This window comes from Thyridium curvatum (assembly GCF_004353045.1).
Source record: "Thyridium curvatum strain D216 chromosome Unknown NODE_61_length_262293_cov_79.419913, whole genome shotgun sequence".
In the NCBI taxonomy this organism is placed as follows: Eukaryota; Fungi; Ascomycota; class Sordariomycetes; order Thyridiales; family Thyridiaceae; genus Thyridium; species Thyridium curvatum.
The window spans coordinates 214,183-228,789 of record NW_022156816.1 but is presented as its reverse complement, the minus strand read 5'-3'; the positions used below and the strand labels follow the sequence as shown (position 1 = coordinate 228,789).

General features: G+C 58.2%; 7 protein-coding genes across 7 annotated transcripts; 3 read left to right on the top strand and 4 right to left on the bottom strand.

The window, feature by feature from the left end:
- Nucleotides 1–247: 247 nt before the first annotated feature.
- On the top strand, nucleotides 248–1,313 carry E0L32_008947 (uncharacterized protein; the record flags this gene model as incomplete). The annotated part of the gene is made up of 2 exons (XM_031143858.1): nucleotides 248–408; nucleotides 485–1,313. The coding sequence occupies 2 exons, from the start codon at nucleotides 248–250 to the stop codon at nucleotides 1,311–1,313; spliced, it is 990 nt and encodes a 329-aa protein (XP_030991636.1).
- A 208-nt stretch (nucleotides 1,314–1,521) lies between these two features.
- E0L32_008946 (uncharacterized protein) lies at nucleotides 1,522–3,683 on the bottom strand (the record flags this gene model as incomplete). Its single annotated transcript, XM_031143857.1, has 5 exons — nucleotides 1,522–2,218; nucleotides 2,301–3,025; nucleotides 3,117–3,212; nucleotides 3,269–3,434; nucleotides 3,499–3,683. 5 exons carry the CDS (start codon nucleotides 3,681–3,683, stop codon nucleotides 1,522–1,524), a joined length of 1,869 nt encoding a protein of 622 aa, XP_030991635.1.
- Nucleotides 3,684–5,801: 2,118 nt separating this feature from the next.
- E0L32_008945 (uncharacterized protein) lies at nucleotides 5,802–6,123 on the top strand (the record flags this gene model as incomplete). Its single annotated transcript, XM_031143855.1, has 2 exons — nucleotides 5,802–5,916; nucleotides 5,981–6,123. The coding sequence occupies 2 exons, from the start codon at nucleotides 5,802–5,804 to the stop codon at nucleotides 6,121–6,123; spliced, it is 258 nt and encodes an 85-aa protein (XP_030991634.1).
- Nucleotides 6,124–6,405: 282 nt separating this feature from the next.
- On the bottom strand, nucleotides 6,406–7,641 carry E0L32_008944 (uncharacterized protein; the record flags this gene model as incomplete). The annotated part of the gene is made up of 1 exon (XM_031143854.1): nucleotides 6,406–7,641. The coding sequence occupies one exon, from the start codon at nucleotides 7,639–7,641 to the stop codon at nucleotides 6,406–6,408; it is 1,236 nt and encodes a 411-aa protein (XP_030991633.1).
- Nucleotides 7,642–8,475: 834 nt separating this feature from the next.
- On the bottom strand, nucleotides 8,476–10,123 carry E0L32_008943 (uncharacterized protein; the record flags this gene model as incomplete). The annotated part of the gene is made up of 2 exons (XM_031143853.1): nucleotides 8,476–9,975; nucleotides 10,046–10,123. 2 exons carry the CDS (start codon nucleotides 10,121–10,123, stop codon nucleotides 8,476–8,478), a joined length of 1,578 nt encoding a protein of 525 aa, XP_030991632.1.
- An 806-nt stretch (nucleotides 10,124–10,929) lies between these two features.
- On the top strand, nucleotides 10,930–11,910 carry E0L32_008942 (uncharacterized protein; the record flags this gene model as incomplete). The annotated part of the gene is made up of 1 exon (XM_031143852.1): nucleotides 10,930–11,910. The coding sequence occupies one exon, from the start codon at nucleotides 10,930–10,932 to the stop codon at nucleotides 11,908–11,910; it is 981 nt and encodes a 326-aa protein (XP_030991631.1).
- A 159-nt stretch (nucleotides 11,911–12,069) lies between these two features.
- On the bottom strand, nucleotides 12,070–14,414 carry E0L32_008941 (uncharacterized protein; the record flags this gene model as incomplete). Its single annotated transcript, XM_031143851.1, has 4 exons — nucleotides 12,070–13,959; nucleotides 14,012–14,039; nucleotides 14,088–14,315; nucleotides 14,365–14,414. The coding sequence occupies 4 exons, from the start codon at nucleotides 14,412–14,414 to the stop codon at nucleotides 12,070–12,072; spliced, it is 2,196 nt and encodes a 731-aa protein (XP_030991630.1).
- Between the last annotated feature and the right edge of the window lie 193 nt (nucleotides 14,415–14,607).

Genomic DNA, 14,607 nt, shown 5'->3' with positions numbered 1-14,607 from the left:
AAGCAGCTCTGACTGTCCCCACTGCCAGCTCCACGCCGTCTTCGTCTTCCACGCTACTTCTGTCGACCGAGGGCCGATTCCGGTCAAGCAGCCGCAGAAGCGATATTACTATTCTCCAGCGAGCGGGTTCTTGTGTTCTTTATCTGATCATCTTGCATCTTATCTGATCCGGCAGTCTCCGTCCGCTATCCACAACTTACTGTCTTTCGACCTTTTTTCCACGTCACTACACGAAAGACAAAAGACGATGCAAACTCCCGTCACGGCCGCCCCTGTGGCCGTCCCCTCGGCCGAGGAATGGATCGTCAAGAGCGCCGCCGGCGAGGAGTACCTCATCCAGATCGGCTTTCCCTTGAGCTGGAGCAGCAAGCCCGACGCCGCGCAGGCGGGTAAGCCGGTGCACATTCTGTAAGTCGGAATACAATTTTCCACACTGACCTCCTTCTAAGGTATCATGGCAACAAATCTGACTATTTGACAACAGCTACTGCACCGACGGCAACGCCCTCTTCTTCACCGCCCTCGACGCCCTGCACCGCCGTCTCTCCGTCCCGGCGCTCGCCACCGACGCCGCCGCCGCCGTCGTCGTCGCCATAGGCTACCCCCTCGCCGCCGACCCGCCGCCGGGCGTCTTCAGCCCCCGCCGCGGCCGCGACCTGACGCCCCCCTCGCCCGGCGCGGACCCGGAGCGCGAGGGCGGCGCCGACGTCTTTGCCGACTTCATCCGGCAGACGGTCCGGCCCTTTGTGCACGGGCGCATCGCGCAGCGCCGCGGCAGCGGCGGCGGAAGCGGGAGCGGGAGCGGGAGCGGCGACGCAAAGATCGGCCGCGAGGCGCTGTACGGGCACTCGTACGGCGGGCTTTTCGCGCTGCACGTGCTGTTCACCCGGCCGGCCGCTGCGGGGTTCGACTGCTATGTCGTCAGCAGTCCCAGCGTGTGGTGGAACGAGGAGTTTCTCCTCACTGAGGAGGAGGCCTTCCGGGCTGCGGCGGAGCGAGCAGCTGGTGGTGACGGCGGGGTCGAGAAGAAGAGGCCGCAGCTGATGATGTTTGCGGGCGGGGACGAGCAGGTGCCCCCGCGGCGGAGGGGCGAGAGCGACGACAGGTACGAGGAGCGCAGGAGGGTCGGCGAGGAGCGCAACATGGTCGGACACATGGTGGCCATGGCGGGGCGGCTGAGGGCCAGCGGGAAGCTGGAGCGGTTCACGTCCAAGGTGTTTCATGGGGAGGACCACGGGACGGTGATTGCGTGCTCGCTGAGCCGGGGGCTGACTACGTTCTTTGAGGACTGGCCTTTGGAGGAGTACGAGTAGGGACGTGATTACGGCGCAGTGATGCTGGAGGATACGTGAGACGTCTATATTAGCATACTCGACCTTTGGTGTTGTTGTCGACGTCAACATGATAGATCTAACAATAGAACGAACTCGGGGTATATTCAAGTTGTGTAAGTCTCCTCGGATCGAGAACTACAATCCCCATTCTTTCTTCTATCCGCTCATCTTAACAGTCGGCCACCCATTATAGCTGCACTTTCTTCTCCGTCTCTACCCTATTTTTCCTCTCCACCTTGGTTTCACCCTCGCCCTCACCCTCACTCTCATCATCACTGCTCATCCCCTTGGGATTCCTGCTCAAGTCGACATTCTCGACGAACCACATGGCCGCCAGCATCGGCACGAGGATGCACGTCGCCCCGATCGCCAGCAGCCTCTGCGTCTCGCGGTACGCGCGGTCGATGGCGGCGCGCTCCGGCGAGCCGGCGGGGTACCTCTGCGCCGCGACGATGGAGCCGAAGATCTGCGCCGCCCGGCCCCTGGCCGCGGCCGGCAGGTACTCGGCCAGCTTCGGCAGCAGGTTCGCGCGCCAGACCGCGCCCGCGACGCTCGTGCCCGCGGCGCCGCCGAGGTTCATGCTCGCGAAGAAGACGCCCGTGGCGACGGCGACCTCGTCGCGCCGCACCACGGCCTGCACGCAGACCTGCGCCGCCGTCTGGTAGAACCCGCGCCCCACGCCGACCAGGGACTTGGCGGCGATGAAGGCGGCCTCGCCGGCCGGGTGCGTGCCGCCCACGTTGACGAGGTAGATCTCCAGCCCCTGGCCCAGCACGCAGAGGGGCACGCCGGCGAGGACCCACATCTTTGCGCGGTTGGTGTAGCGCATGAGCAGGGCGGCGACGAGGGAGGCGATCTGGAAGGCTACGCGGAGGGAGTTGCTGCTGTTGTGTTAGGAAGTGTTCACGGAAAACGACCGGGTTGAGTTGGCAGGTGCTGCAGCAGCAAAGAAGGGACGGGACTTACTCGATGCGCGTGGCGTGGCCGGCGGAAAAGTGGCCCGCGACCTGGAGGTAGCTGGGCAGGAAGACGGTGAAGAGCGAGTAGTGCATAAAGTCGAGCACGCACATGGCGCACGCGGCGACGACGGTGCGGTGCCGCACCAGCTTGAAGGGGATGAAGGGCTTCCGCGCGAACCGTGCGTCCCAGACGAGGAAGGCGACGCAGAGAACGAACCCGACGACGACCATGGCGATGAAGGACGCGTTGCCCCAGGCCGTGCTGTTGCCGCGGCCCGTCAGCGACACGGGGACGAGGACGAGCGCGAGGCCGGCGATGAGCAGGGCTGCGCCGGGCAGGTCGAGCTCGACCCAGAGGAGCTTGTACGCCTTGGTCGGCAGGGAGTCTTCGGGGCGGATCTCGCTGAGGACGTTGTTGGGCCTCACGACGGCGCCGGACCGCGCGCGCTGCTCCTTCTTCGCCTTCCGCTCGCGCAGGAAGAGGGTGAGCAGCAGGGGCAGGGCCGAGACGGGCTCGACGACGGACCACATTCCGTACCCCCAGCGCCAGCCGGGCCCGTCGAGGAAGGCGTCGGCGACGTAGGTGCCGAGGTACAGCGTCGGGATGCCGGCGATGGTGTCGGGCAGGGAGAGCCAGATGCCGCGGTTGCGCAGGGTCGTGACGTCCGAGATGAAGATCTGCTGGGTGATGCCGAAGCCGACGCTGCCGATGGCGCCAAAGAAGCCGGCGACCTGTTGTGTCAGGGGAGCGAGGTGTAAGTCTTTCTCTGGGTCCTCTGAGATGCTGGCTGCTAAGGGGTTGCTGAGGTCGGTGTCAACTTACAAAGTATGTCTCGATGTTTTGGCACGCGGCAAAGAGGATCAGGGAGATGACTGAGAGGAAGATGGAAAAGGCGAAGAGTTGGGCGCGGCCAAAGAGCTAGATCCATCGTCAATGATTTCTTCAATGAAACTGTGATGGTCTCTGGGACTTACATCGGACAGCTTGGCCACGATCGGATACGTCAGCAACATGGTAATGGCATTGACCACCCGGGATGCGCTTAGGAGCGAGTGGCCCTTGAAGTTACTGGTCGCATATGCCGCATAGGTCGTAGTAGTGTGGCTTTCAAAGGCGAAGATGAAGGTCATGAGATACAAACTGGAGGCCAGCCGTCAGTTTATGCAGGTATATACATGGCATCTTACACTTCCGATGCACATACCCGCAAAAGGCGAGAATGATCCATTTCTTGGGAGCCTTTCGAATCAGATCCGACTGCAACACACCCCAGGACCTTCCCTTTTCTTCCGAGAGAGAGGCCTCATCCACGCTAGGGCTCTGCTTGTGCTCTTGGTTGGATGATGGAGGGCGCTCCTGGGCGCCCTGGGGCCTGGAGGGGGCAGCCATTTCTGGTCTCGGAAAGATATGCCTAGCTGGCTGATAGATATTGTTTGTTTGTTTAACATACGAACGATGGCGAAGATCAATCAGCCTCACACGAGCTGAACTGAGCTGGGCCAACTGTCATCCCTTTTGTACAGACATTTCCCAAGATCCTCCACCCACTGACGATCTGCACAACCCTGTCCGCAGCTCGGTGAACACTACTCAAATTGGTGACATTAAACGGGCCCGGCCTTCTATGGTCTGATGAGAGCGAAAGAAAGGAACTTCCTGACCTCCACGAGATCTGTGGACCAGATGGATCAGCTGCAAGCGAGGGGAAAAGGGCGGGCCATGGCCACGAGGAGCATCGAAGAATTACCGCCAAGCCGCCAGTGCGGAGTCGAGATGGGCCCTTTCCCGGCCGTTGGACGCCCATGGTGAGACCAAACGCGCGATCAAGAGGTGTATCGATCTTATCTGATCCGAACTCGCTGGCTTGGCAACATGCAAAAGTACTTGAACGGGTCGACTCCTCTATGGTCCCGAGGCATATTCTTGGATGTCCCACATAGTGCAGGCTCGTTTGCTCCTTTTTCACTTTTTCAAGTCCTCGTCTGATCTAGCGGGCCGGGTCTAGTGCGGCAGGCGCCTTGGGAACATCTGGTCAAGCATTTTCGAAATTGTCTCTCGTGCTTGTTTCGTTGCTTGGCTCGGCTGCGTATGGCCGTTTGGTCGTCAGCCCCGAGCGGAGTGACTACCGGTTCTTTTCTCCATATCTGAATGGCATGTAGATCGCAAGATCTCAAAACTGCTCGTTCTTGAAGCTCTCCTTTGCAGTTATGCGTGACCAAAGCGCTGATAAGAGGGAAGAAACGAGACATCGGGGTGGCATGTGCGTTGATGACGGAACCCCCGATCGGCCCACCGGCGCGGGAAGAATTGAACACGGTGCAAGGGCCGGGCCTTTGTTCAGTAACAGTTAACCCCAGTGCATTTTGACCATTACTTCCATGTGGTCTCCTCGCTAGATATGCAAGTATTCATTAGGGTTCTCTCCCTCCGGTCCACCTTTGATAATGAAATGACTTTGTCGATATGGATATTATCTTACCAACGTTTGGCCCACACACGCATGAAGGTCTTTGCCAATATCCTGCTACAGAAGCATAATCGATTACAGTTATTGATGCGAGCGGTAGGAAGACCTCAAGTGTACTATCCCGCACTTCTCAATCATGATTGTCATTGAGCCGGTAGTATGAGGAACCTCACCTCAGGTATTGCGAGGACGAGTGCGCCTTGAAAACAGAGGAGCACATGCGCACTACGGACCGATGCCACTTCAGTCGCGACATTCACTGTTTATGCAGTTTGCACTCCAGTGAACGCTGATGTCAAACGACTCTGACAAGAGCCTGGCTAATCGATGTCTACGGCGATATGGGAATGGCAGGTTGGCCCAGAACATACGACGTCAACACGCCTTAGCATAGCCGCATAAGCAGCTAGGGAGTACTTGCAGCTGCCCATGCCGATCAAAGTCGGAACTAACAACGGGGTTTGGTGGTGTGCTGTCTTCCTGTTGTTGTATGTGTGTGTGTGTGTGTGTGTGTGTGTGTGTGTGTGTCGATCACCTCAAACGCGGGGCGTGAATGTTGGTTTGCCATGCAAAACGTATGACGCATGTTTCCCGTCCTGCACCTGTCAAAAACGCGCTGGCTGGTCGCGCAAGAGCCAGTTTCATCGTCACCGAAAAACAAAGTGCAGCCTGTCAGAGCTGTTTGCCTTACACCATTCGTGCCTGGTGACAGTGAAAGCGACCGTTGAGGCCTGTCGCGTGGGTGATTGTTGTCCTGGCCTTGAAACGTAACTACATAAGTAGCCCTACGTCACTGCCGGCGCTTGCAGGGGTTTGGTCAGTTTGGATGTGATGGCAAGGGCAATCGACGATTGTCTTGGAATTAAAAGTAACATGGACACCCGATGATAAACTTCCTCCATCTTTTACTTCCCTTCTTCCCAAATCAATACCGATCGGATTCCGCTGCAAACCACACATACAGCGCTGCATCGATCACTTCAACAATCACTACATCCATCACACTCTTCTCACAAGCAAATCCTTCAAGAAAAGCCATCATGGACTCTGCCGGCGCAAAGTCTGTCATGTCCAACGACATGCAGGAGCTCACCCAGGGCAAGGAGCACATCTCCAACGTCATCAGCGGCCACAAGGCGAACCTCTCCAACCCAAGTATGTAGCCACTCAAAAGCACTGAATCAACCTCCATAGAATATGGCGCTGACCTCTTTCACAGACACGAGCGAGGCCTCCAAGAAGAAGAGCGAGCAGGCTCTCAAGGAGCTCGGCGGCGACGACACTCTCGAGGGCAACAAGGCCAAGCCTATCAGCAAGGATGCGGCAGAGAAGCTGTACGGTTCTCGTGCCGAGGCGGCTTGATTGACTGCGGTGCCCCATTCGGACTGCTAGTTCTTCATCAGAAACATGAAGGGAGCGATGGTTATGAGGGTGAATGATGTACAATAGAGTGCCACAACTCGGAGAAGGAGATGAATAACAAACTTTCTCACACTGGATCCCCAAACAACGTCACTCATCATGCCACCTTTGCTTGTCCTTAAATCCAATCCTTATTTAGATTTATGCAGATGGCGACCTCACAGTAATCTTCTTACCCTCTCGCTGCCACTGACGGAACCCTCACCCAACAAGAATCGTAGACTACGAGACATCCACCCGGATGGTGTACTGACTGCCGCACTGCCCCGTGAGCGTGACCTTGACATTCCACCCAGGGACAGTAAAAGACGTCCCGACCGTACTCAGCGGAGCGTCGTTCTTCTCGTGCCCACCGCACCCTCCGCTATTAGGCTTCGTATCCAGCACCCGCACGGGGCCGTTCCCCGTCGCCGTCGCCACCGACACCGTGTACAGCAGCACCCCCGTCGCGCACGACGCCGAGTCGACGCCGGCCCGGGTCCGCGCCTCGGCGACCAGCACGTCCGTCCCGTTGTGCCGCACGACGACCGCCTTGGTGCCGCCCCGGGTCCCGTCGTCGAGCTCCAGCGCGCTGAGCGTGTGCGCGCTCGACCCGGGCCCGGAGACGCACTCGACCTGCGCGTCGGAGATCCACCCGAGCCTCCACTGGCTCCAGGCGAAGTAGTCGGGCGAGGGCCCGAGGATGTACCCCATCATGTCCCACCCGCCGACGTAGAGCCCCACGTCGCGGCCCTCGGGGTACAGGTCCGGCAGGCACATGGTGTGCCCGGTCTCGTGGTTGATCACCTTGGACTTCCACGTCGCGTACGCGTCCATGCCGATCGTGACGGCCTTGCCGGCCACGGGCGGCGCGGAAGACGGCGAACCCCGCTGCCGCACCTCGCCCATGAAGGTCGGGCTGAACGAGATGGGCGCCGCCCGCGTCGTGGGCACGACGTACAGCACGTCGTAGCCCGTGGGCGCCGCCCGCCCCGTCGCCGCGGTGTAGGCGTCGAGCGCGTCGAGGACGTACGTCTGGTGCGCCTCGTAGGTCAGCCCGCGCTGCCATCCGTACGAGTCCGCGCGTGCGCCCATGCGCACGAAGCGCGGGGCCGACGACGAGCCGTCGCCCTCGAGAGTCACGTTCAGGGCAAGCCTCCCGTACGACGCCTGCGCGTACCACCCCGGCGCGGCGGAGAAGTACTCGTCGTACAGCGCCTGCGGGTCCTCTGTCGACGGCGCGGGGTGGTCCGGGAAGTCGACGAAGAACATGAAGGCGCGCAGCGTGCCCGTGCTCGGGGCGCACGGCCCGGCGTAGTCGAAGCCGAGGCTGAGGTACACGCCGGCCGGCGCCTGGAGGCGGCATGCCGATACGTCGCGAGTGGACAGGGCCGTGTGTTGTGTCTCGGGGATGGATGCGGAGAGGACTGGCTGTATGAACGCCGCCAGAGCGAGGCGCAAGGCCGGGAGGGAGAGCATGGTCAAGACTGATCTGTCACAGCGTGAGTCTCGGCTGCGGGATGATGGCCAGGCCTTGAGAAGCAAATACTCACCTCCGTGGGGTGAAGCTTTAATAAGTACTCACGCCGCGACTATCTAATACATCTCTCAACCTCTTTCTCACAGCCCATCGACGTGGGTCATTTGATCTGTGACCTTCCCAATCTGCATGTTTCGGGTTGGCTGCCGAGATTGAACGGTTCGACTCTGCCCTGCTAGGTATCTATGCGGGATCCATGCCGATTGGAGGGGTTGCAACAGAAGCATTATCCGGCATCGCGGGAGGGACTGTTGATTATGTCACCACCACTAGACAACTGAGTTATAGACGCTGCTCATTAAGTGTCGCAGCCGATATCACAGTTGTTATTCCGAAGCAGTAGTCTGATGTAGCAATACCATTGTCATGCCGCATTGACACACTAGACAGGCAACATGAATGCTTGGATAACTCCTAATACTTTGAACTAGAGTTCGTTCCAGCATGTATCATTGCACGGCTCGACTTTCTCATCGGGTTATGTTTCTACCTCATAATTAGCATTAGCACCAGAACCTAAGAACCCGAAAGAAACAGATCAATGAAGAATCAAGACAAGCAGTATACTCAAAGCCATATACTTTAGGATATCGTACTAACTCTGCTGCCGTGACATCAAATTGCTGTTGCAGGGTCCGCCCATCCCATCCAAGAATAACGCCAAAGCCATGCAACCCATCATCCAGCTAACCCGGTATCCAGGTGTGTAAAGGCCGCAGTAAGAAAACACACACGTGCGCGGAACAGTCTAGTATCTACAGCAGCAGCGACAACTACCTCCGACCGCCACGTCCGCCCTGGCCACCACCGCCCATCATGCCGCCCATGCCGCCCATGCCCATCTGCCTCATCATGGCCTGCATGTCGGGCATGCCGCCGGCACCAGCGCCACCGCCACCGCCGCCGAGCATCTTCATCAGGCTGCCCATGTCGGGCATGCCGCCCGCCCCGCCGGCGCCGCCCATGCTCTGCAGCCGCTTCTGCATGGCCGCCAGCTGCTGCTGCTTGTTGCCGCCGGCCATGGCCTGCTGCGCCCTCTGCATGTTCTTCATGTTGCCGCCCATCTTCTTGGCCATGCCCGCCATCATGCGCTGCTGCGTGAGCAGGTCCTCGACCTCGCGCACGTGCGTGCCCGAGCCGCGGGCGACGCGCGTCATGCGGCTCGGCTGGTCGATGAACATCTTGCCGTCCGAGTCGAGCTCCTTGTCCGTCATCGAGTCGCAAATGTAGATCATGCGCTTGAGCTTGGAGCCGCCCTCCTCATCGTCCATGCCCTGCATCATGTTGCTCATGCCGGGGATCATGCCCGCCATCTTTGACAGAGGCCCCATCTTCATGATGTTTTGAAGTTGGTCGCGAAGGTCGCGGATGGTGAAGATGCCTTCGCTGATGTGCTTGATCGTCTCCTTCTGGTCCAGCTTGAGTGACTGCACGTGCTCCACCAGTCCTGCCATATCACCATATCCGAGGAGCTTCTGGATGAACTGTTGGGGCGCAAACCGTTCGAGATCGAGCATGTGCTCGCCGGTACCGATGAAGACGATGGGAGTGTGTGTAGCCGCGACAGCAGAAATGGCACCACCACCAGCGGCGTGACCATCGGTCTTGGTGATGATGATGGCACCAAAGTCCGCCGACTCCTTGAACGCCTTGGCCTGCGCCTCGGCCTGTTGACCGATACTTGAATCCAGCACCATGATTGTCTCATCCGGTCGGATCGCACTCTGGATATCCACCATCTCCTGGAACAGAGCCGACTCTTGTCTATGTCTTCCAGAGGTATCGACGATGATGATCTCGAAGCGCTCCTTCTTGAACTTGTCGACACCCTCCTTCGCAACGACAGCCGGGTCGGTCTCGGTGAGTGAGCCGTAATAGGGGATTTTGGCCTTGGTGGCGTTCTGCTTGAGCTGGTCAAAGGCACCGGCACGGAAGGTATCGGCGCACACCAGGCAGGCCTTGAAGCCGCGGCTCTGGTAATGCCTCGCGAGCTTGGTACACGTCGTCGTCTTACCGGCACCCTGCAGACCGACAAACATGATGACATTGCTCTTGCCCTTCTTGGGCTTGAAAGGTTCGGCATGGGGGTCGACTAGACGCACGAGCTCGTCAAAGACGGTCTTTTGGATGAGGCGCTTCTTGTTGACGGCGGGGGGCAGGTCTTTGAAGTTGACGGTGCTCTTGATCGACTTTCGCAGCTGGCTGACGAGTCTGACGTTGACATCGGCTTCGAGAAGGGCGGCGGAGATCTCCTTGAGCATGGAATCGAAGGCCTGGAATGGAGATGCCAGATTAGCGATTGACTGTGTCGCATCGAGCCGACGATGACGGCGAGGAGCATACCTTCTCGTCCAGGTTAGGGGCCCTGGTGAGGTCGGTGACCGCCGTGTTGATACGGCGGCCGAGATCTTGGAGAACCATGGTCGCGGGTGTGGTGTGCGACGGCCTTTGAGGTGAGGTTCTATGAGGGATGGTTGATGAGGTGTGGCAAAGCTGCGATCACTTGTTGGTGTGATGGCATATCGAATTTCTGGAAACGTGGGGTCTCACTGGCCGCGGGGTGCTCCGTTGAAGTGGGGAAAGAGCCGGCTCGGGCGAATTATTTCGCGTCACAGAGCTCCAGTCAATCAGTACTGGGGGTGTTAGCGCGCTCAATCACTAAAATGGCACGATTGCAGGGGCAAATTCAGCTCCCACGTCACTATATGCCAGCCGAAACCAGCTGGAGAATCACTAAAACCTTCCGTAACCCCATCCCATCCACCTAACATGCATCAATGTCCGTCAGAGTGTTATTCGACAAATAGCTGTGCTGTCACTACATGATGAGCTAGGTACCTTGAGAAAACGCTTTAATCACACGCTCTCCATTAGAAGTTACATCCTAACCATACAACACAAAAAAGAATGAAAAGACTTGCTAGCTCCGGCTGCCCCCCACGATGAAACCACACCCGATGACGGTGATTGTGCCGGTCTCGCTTCAATACTTCCCCGGATAACCCACACTTTGCCTTCCCCGCTCCACCAAGTGCCCCAGTCCACCCGGAGTTCTCACCGATCGCCCGCCGCCAAGATGAGCGGTCCTCGTGGGCATGAAGAGGTTATGAGAAGCCTCACTCTCCGGCTCCTTTAAATAGCCTACATGATCCAGATGCCGGTTCGCCTCCCATCTTGACCATATCCCGCCCCCCCAACATCGTGATCGGCTTCCCTCAGTCCCAAACATGCCGCCGTCAAAGAACATCCTCATCACAGGCGCCTCGGGCTTCATCGGCCCGCAGCTGGCCGCCCGCCTGCTCGACGACCCGCAGTACCGCGTCATCCTCACGGACGTCGTCCCGCCCGCCGTGCCAGCCGGCGTGCGCCACCCGGAGAACGCGACGTGCATCGCCGCCGACCTCTGCGACGCCTCGTCGCTGGCGTCCCTCGTCGCCGCCGCCCAGCCCCTGGCTGCCGCCTTCGTCTTCCACGGCATCATGTCCTCCGGGTCCGAGGCCGACCCGGCGCTCTCCATGCGCGTCAACCTCGACGCCACGCGCGGCCTGCTGCTGCACCTGTCCGAGCACTGCCGCGGCGTGCGCGTCGTCTACGCCTCCTCCAACGCCGTCTACGGCCCGCCCCTGCCCGAGGTCGTCAGGCCCGACTCCATCCCCACGCCGACGGGCACCTACGGCGCGCACAAGTGGATGACCGAGGTCTTCATCAACGACCTGCACCGCAGGGGCTGCATCGACGCCTTCTCGCTGCGCTTCCCCAGCGTGTCCGTGCGGCCCGGCAAGCCCACCGCCGCGGCGAGCTCGTTCCTGTCCGGCATGATCCGCGAGCCCATGGCCGGGCAGGAGTGCGTCATCCCCATCAAGGACCGCGAGTTCAAGGCCACCCTCTGCGGGCCCAAGACGCTGGTCGATAACCTGTTGATCGTCATGAACTGGAAGTCGGATATCTTGCCATCTCATATTAGGGGTATCAACATACCCGGCGTCATCGCTAGTGTGCAGGCGATGATGGATGCGCTGGCCAAGGTCGGCGGAGAGGATAAGCTCAAGTACATCAAGGAGGAGCCGGACGAGACTGCCGAGAGGTTACTCAGGAGCTGGGCTTGGAACCATGACTACTCCCTCCCGCTGAAGCTAGGGCTCAAGATCGACAAGGATGCAGAGTCACTGGTAAGAGAATATGCAGAGTATGTAAAGGCGCACCAGTGATAAATAGAGGATCGTCACTGTTCTATATAAGAGTCTATCAGACATCCTATAATATTACATTGAGAATGAACTGATCTACCACAAAGTCAGAATACAGGCATTCAGTCTAGTCCGTGGACGGAGGCCAATAATAGTCATGATTATACGATTAGCGTCCAGTTAAACACACGGATCAGATTTGTCCTGCAAAGGGAGTGCTGGAATCATATTGGACTCAGTCAGCCAAGCGTCCCATTGATCCCACGAAATCTCCCCGCTGCCTTGCGTTCCATAAGTTTGGTCAACCATGAAGTCCAAATCCATGTCCATCCCGCCGAAACTCTCTATCTCCCTGTCACTTACTCCGTAGCTCAATGACGGAACAGCTCCCGGCGGATCCAAAGTGGCGTCAATATGGGAAGGGGCAGCGCGTGGGCTCTGGTTTCCCTTGGATTTCCTTCTCGTAGCTTTCTCATCCAACTCTGACGACGAATTCGGCTCCTGCGCACATCCAGGAATGTCACCATCGAGAGCCATAGTGAGTTCAAGTTTGTCGTCCCCCGGAGCCCGTTCTGGTAGCTTGGATTTGAACTTTTCCCTCTGGTGAAGCAACCGAGCGATAAAGTCAGGGGCTGATACTTCGTATCTGTTATCGGCGTCTGCCAACGACTCGCGCCTGCTATTGGCCTGGATGCAAAGATTACCAACGGCGACATGAATAGGTTTCCTCATATCGCAGAGCATCTGAGGGTTGTGCTCGTAGATATTGCTTATCAGCCGCCATGCTTTGTGCGCATCCACATGGGCCGGCTCCGCTCGGAGTGTGTCGAGGACATGGACGATGGCGTGCCACTGTTGGGTGTAGGGGGCTTGCCAGGCGAATCTCTGGAGCTGAGGGGACGACTGCAGCATGCTGTGCTGCTCAAGAAGCTTGATACAGGTATCCCAGACAAGCTGGCGCTCCGATTGCGGGGTCTCCCCCTGGGTGGTCCATCTTCGCGGGTGATGCGCCATGAAGCGGATGACATTTAGAGAGCACCGGGCCATTAGCATGGTGATCAGTTGCAGAGGCTGCGAAGGATCACAATAACGTAGAAACTTCGCCTCCAATGTTTCTTCAATCTCTTGGAAGGAGTCATCCGACTCGGCCGTGTTACGTTCGGCAGTCTCCGGGTCCCACGGACTTGACGAGTTTCCCTGTGTTCTCAGGTTCGAGATGCGGCTCGCGGCAAACTTGAGGAGTTCACACTTGAGAGAAACAAAAAACATGTCCGTAACGCCCTTTTCTTCTATCGCGGGCGATGTCATGTCTGGAAAGAGCTGATCGTCATTGACACTGGTGGGGAACTTGGTGCTCCCAGCCACGTTCAGCGTGTCCAGATCTTGGAACTTGCCTACACCACAGAGCTCGGCAGTCCGAAAGTCGTGCATTCGGAGCTGCCACCAGACTCTGCGCCGGATCTCGGTCTCGAAAGGTGGCAACCCCAGAGCTTCCCCGTCCCGGTCCAGGCCCATACTCTGAGCAATGCGAACGGCCACACCACTTAGAGACCAGATAGCACGAGGCTCGTAGATATCGCGTATGACGATCAGGTGGTTGACCAGAGCTTGAAGAACAACAAGGCTCGTAGTCCCCATGAACCGGACTGATGACAGAGCATCCTTTGTGCAGGAGATATATCGTGACAGCAGCACTTTGCGGGGCTCGCAGAATCGTTCTCTGCACTCAGCATCATTCAGCGACATGATAGCTGCGCTGCAAATGGAAAACAACAGTGCTTCAAATGTTCGCGGCGTCTCATCGATGCGACCAGCTGCCTTCTCAATCGCCGAGCGCAAGGTAGGTACGTGGACAATCTTTGTTAGTGGATCCACGTTCTCGATATAGATCTGCCCTAAATGGAGGATATCGTCTGGGGTGGGGTGGCGAGACTGAAGTTTGGATCCCGATTCGGATCGGAGGACGAAGGAGAAATCGTCGTCCTCAAGTTCTTCAGATTCATCCGTGCCATCTGACAGATCCTCCAAGGCGATATGAGGATCATGAAGCTGCCGGAACTCGACGTCAGTCTTGATGATAGAGACGGGCTATCCGTCTTCAGAGATAAGGATAGCAACTGACCTCGTCCACCATTCCTGTCCACAACACACTTGATCAAATTAGCTCCCGCATGCGGGATCGGTACTAGGTGACGCACTTGTTTATCACTCGGGATCGCCCTGAAACATGTATCACCTTTGCGTTTTCCGCACGTCGGCGCTGGTCGGGTTCACGGGAATGATCAAGGCCGCGGCTCACCGCCACGGTGTGACTGCTTATGCGGTTCTTCTGCGTGCCTGCAGTGGGCCGTTCTGGTTCCGATTCACTCGCTCGTTCGCGTAACAGTGCTTCGTAGTGCTTGATCCGGTCCGTCAAGACTTTGGCACTGAGGCGTTTGTGCCGGTTTCGCCTTGGCTGGGAAGGGTCGTACACACATTCCACACTGTGTCGCGTACATGCATTGCATGGCGTCTTGCGATCGCATCTTCATATGAAAAGTCAGTTTGCAGATAGAAGAGTGGAGACAGGCCGGCTGGAGGCCGCTCTCATCGGGGTTGACTGAGAACTAAAAGTCCGAACGTACTTCACTTTCCGTTCTGCGCAGCGAGCGCACGAGTGAACGGGCCTGGTCGGGATGGCCGTTGCAGGCCCTGCAGGAGTCATCGCGTCTCGTATCA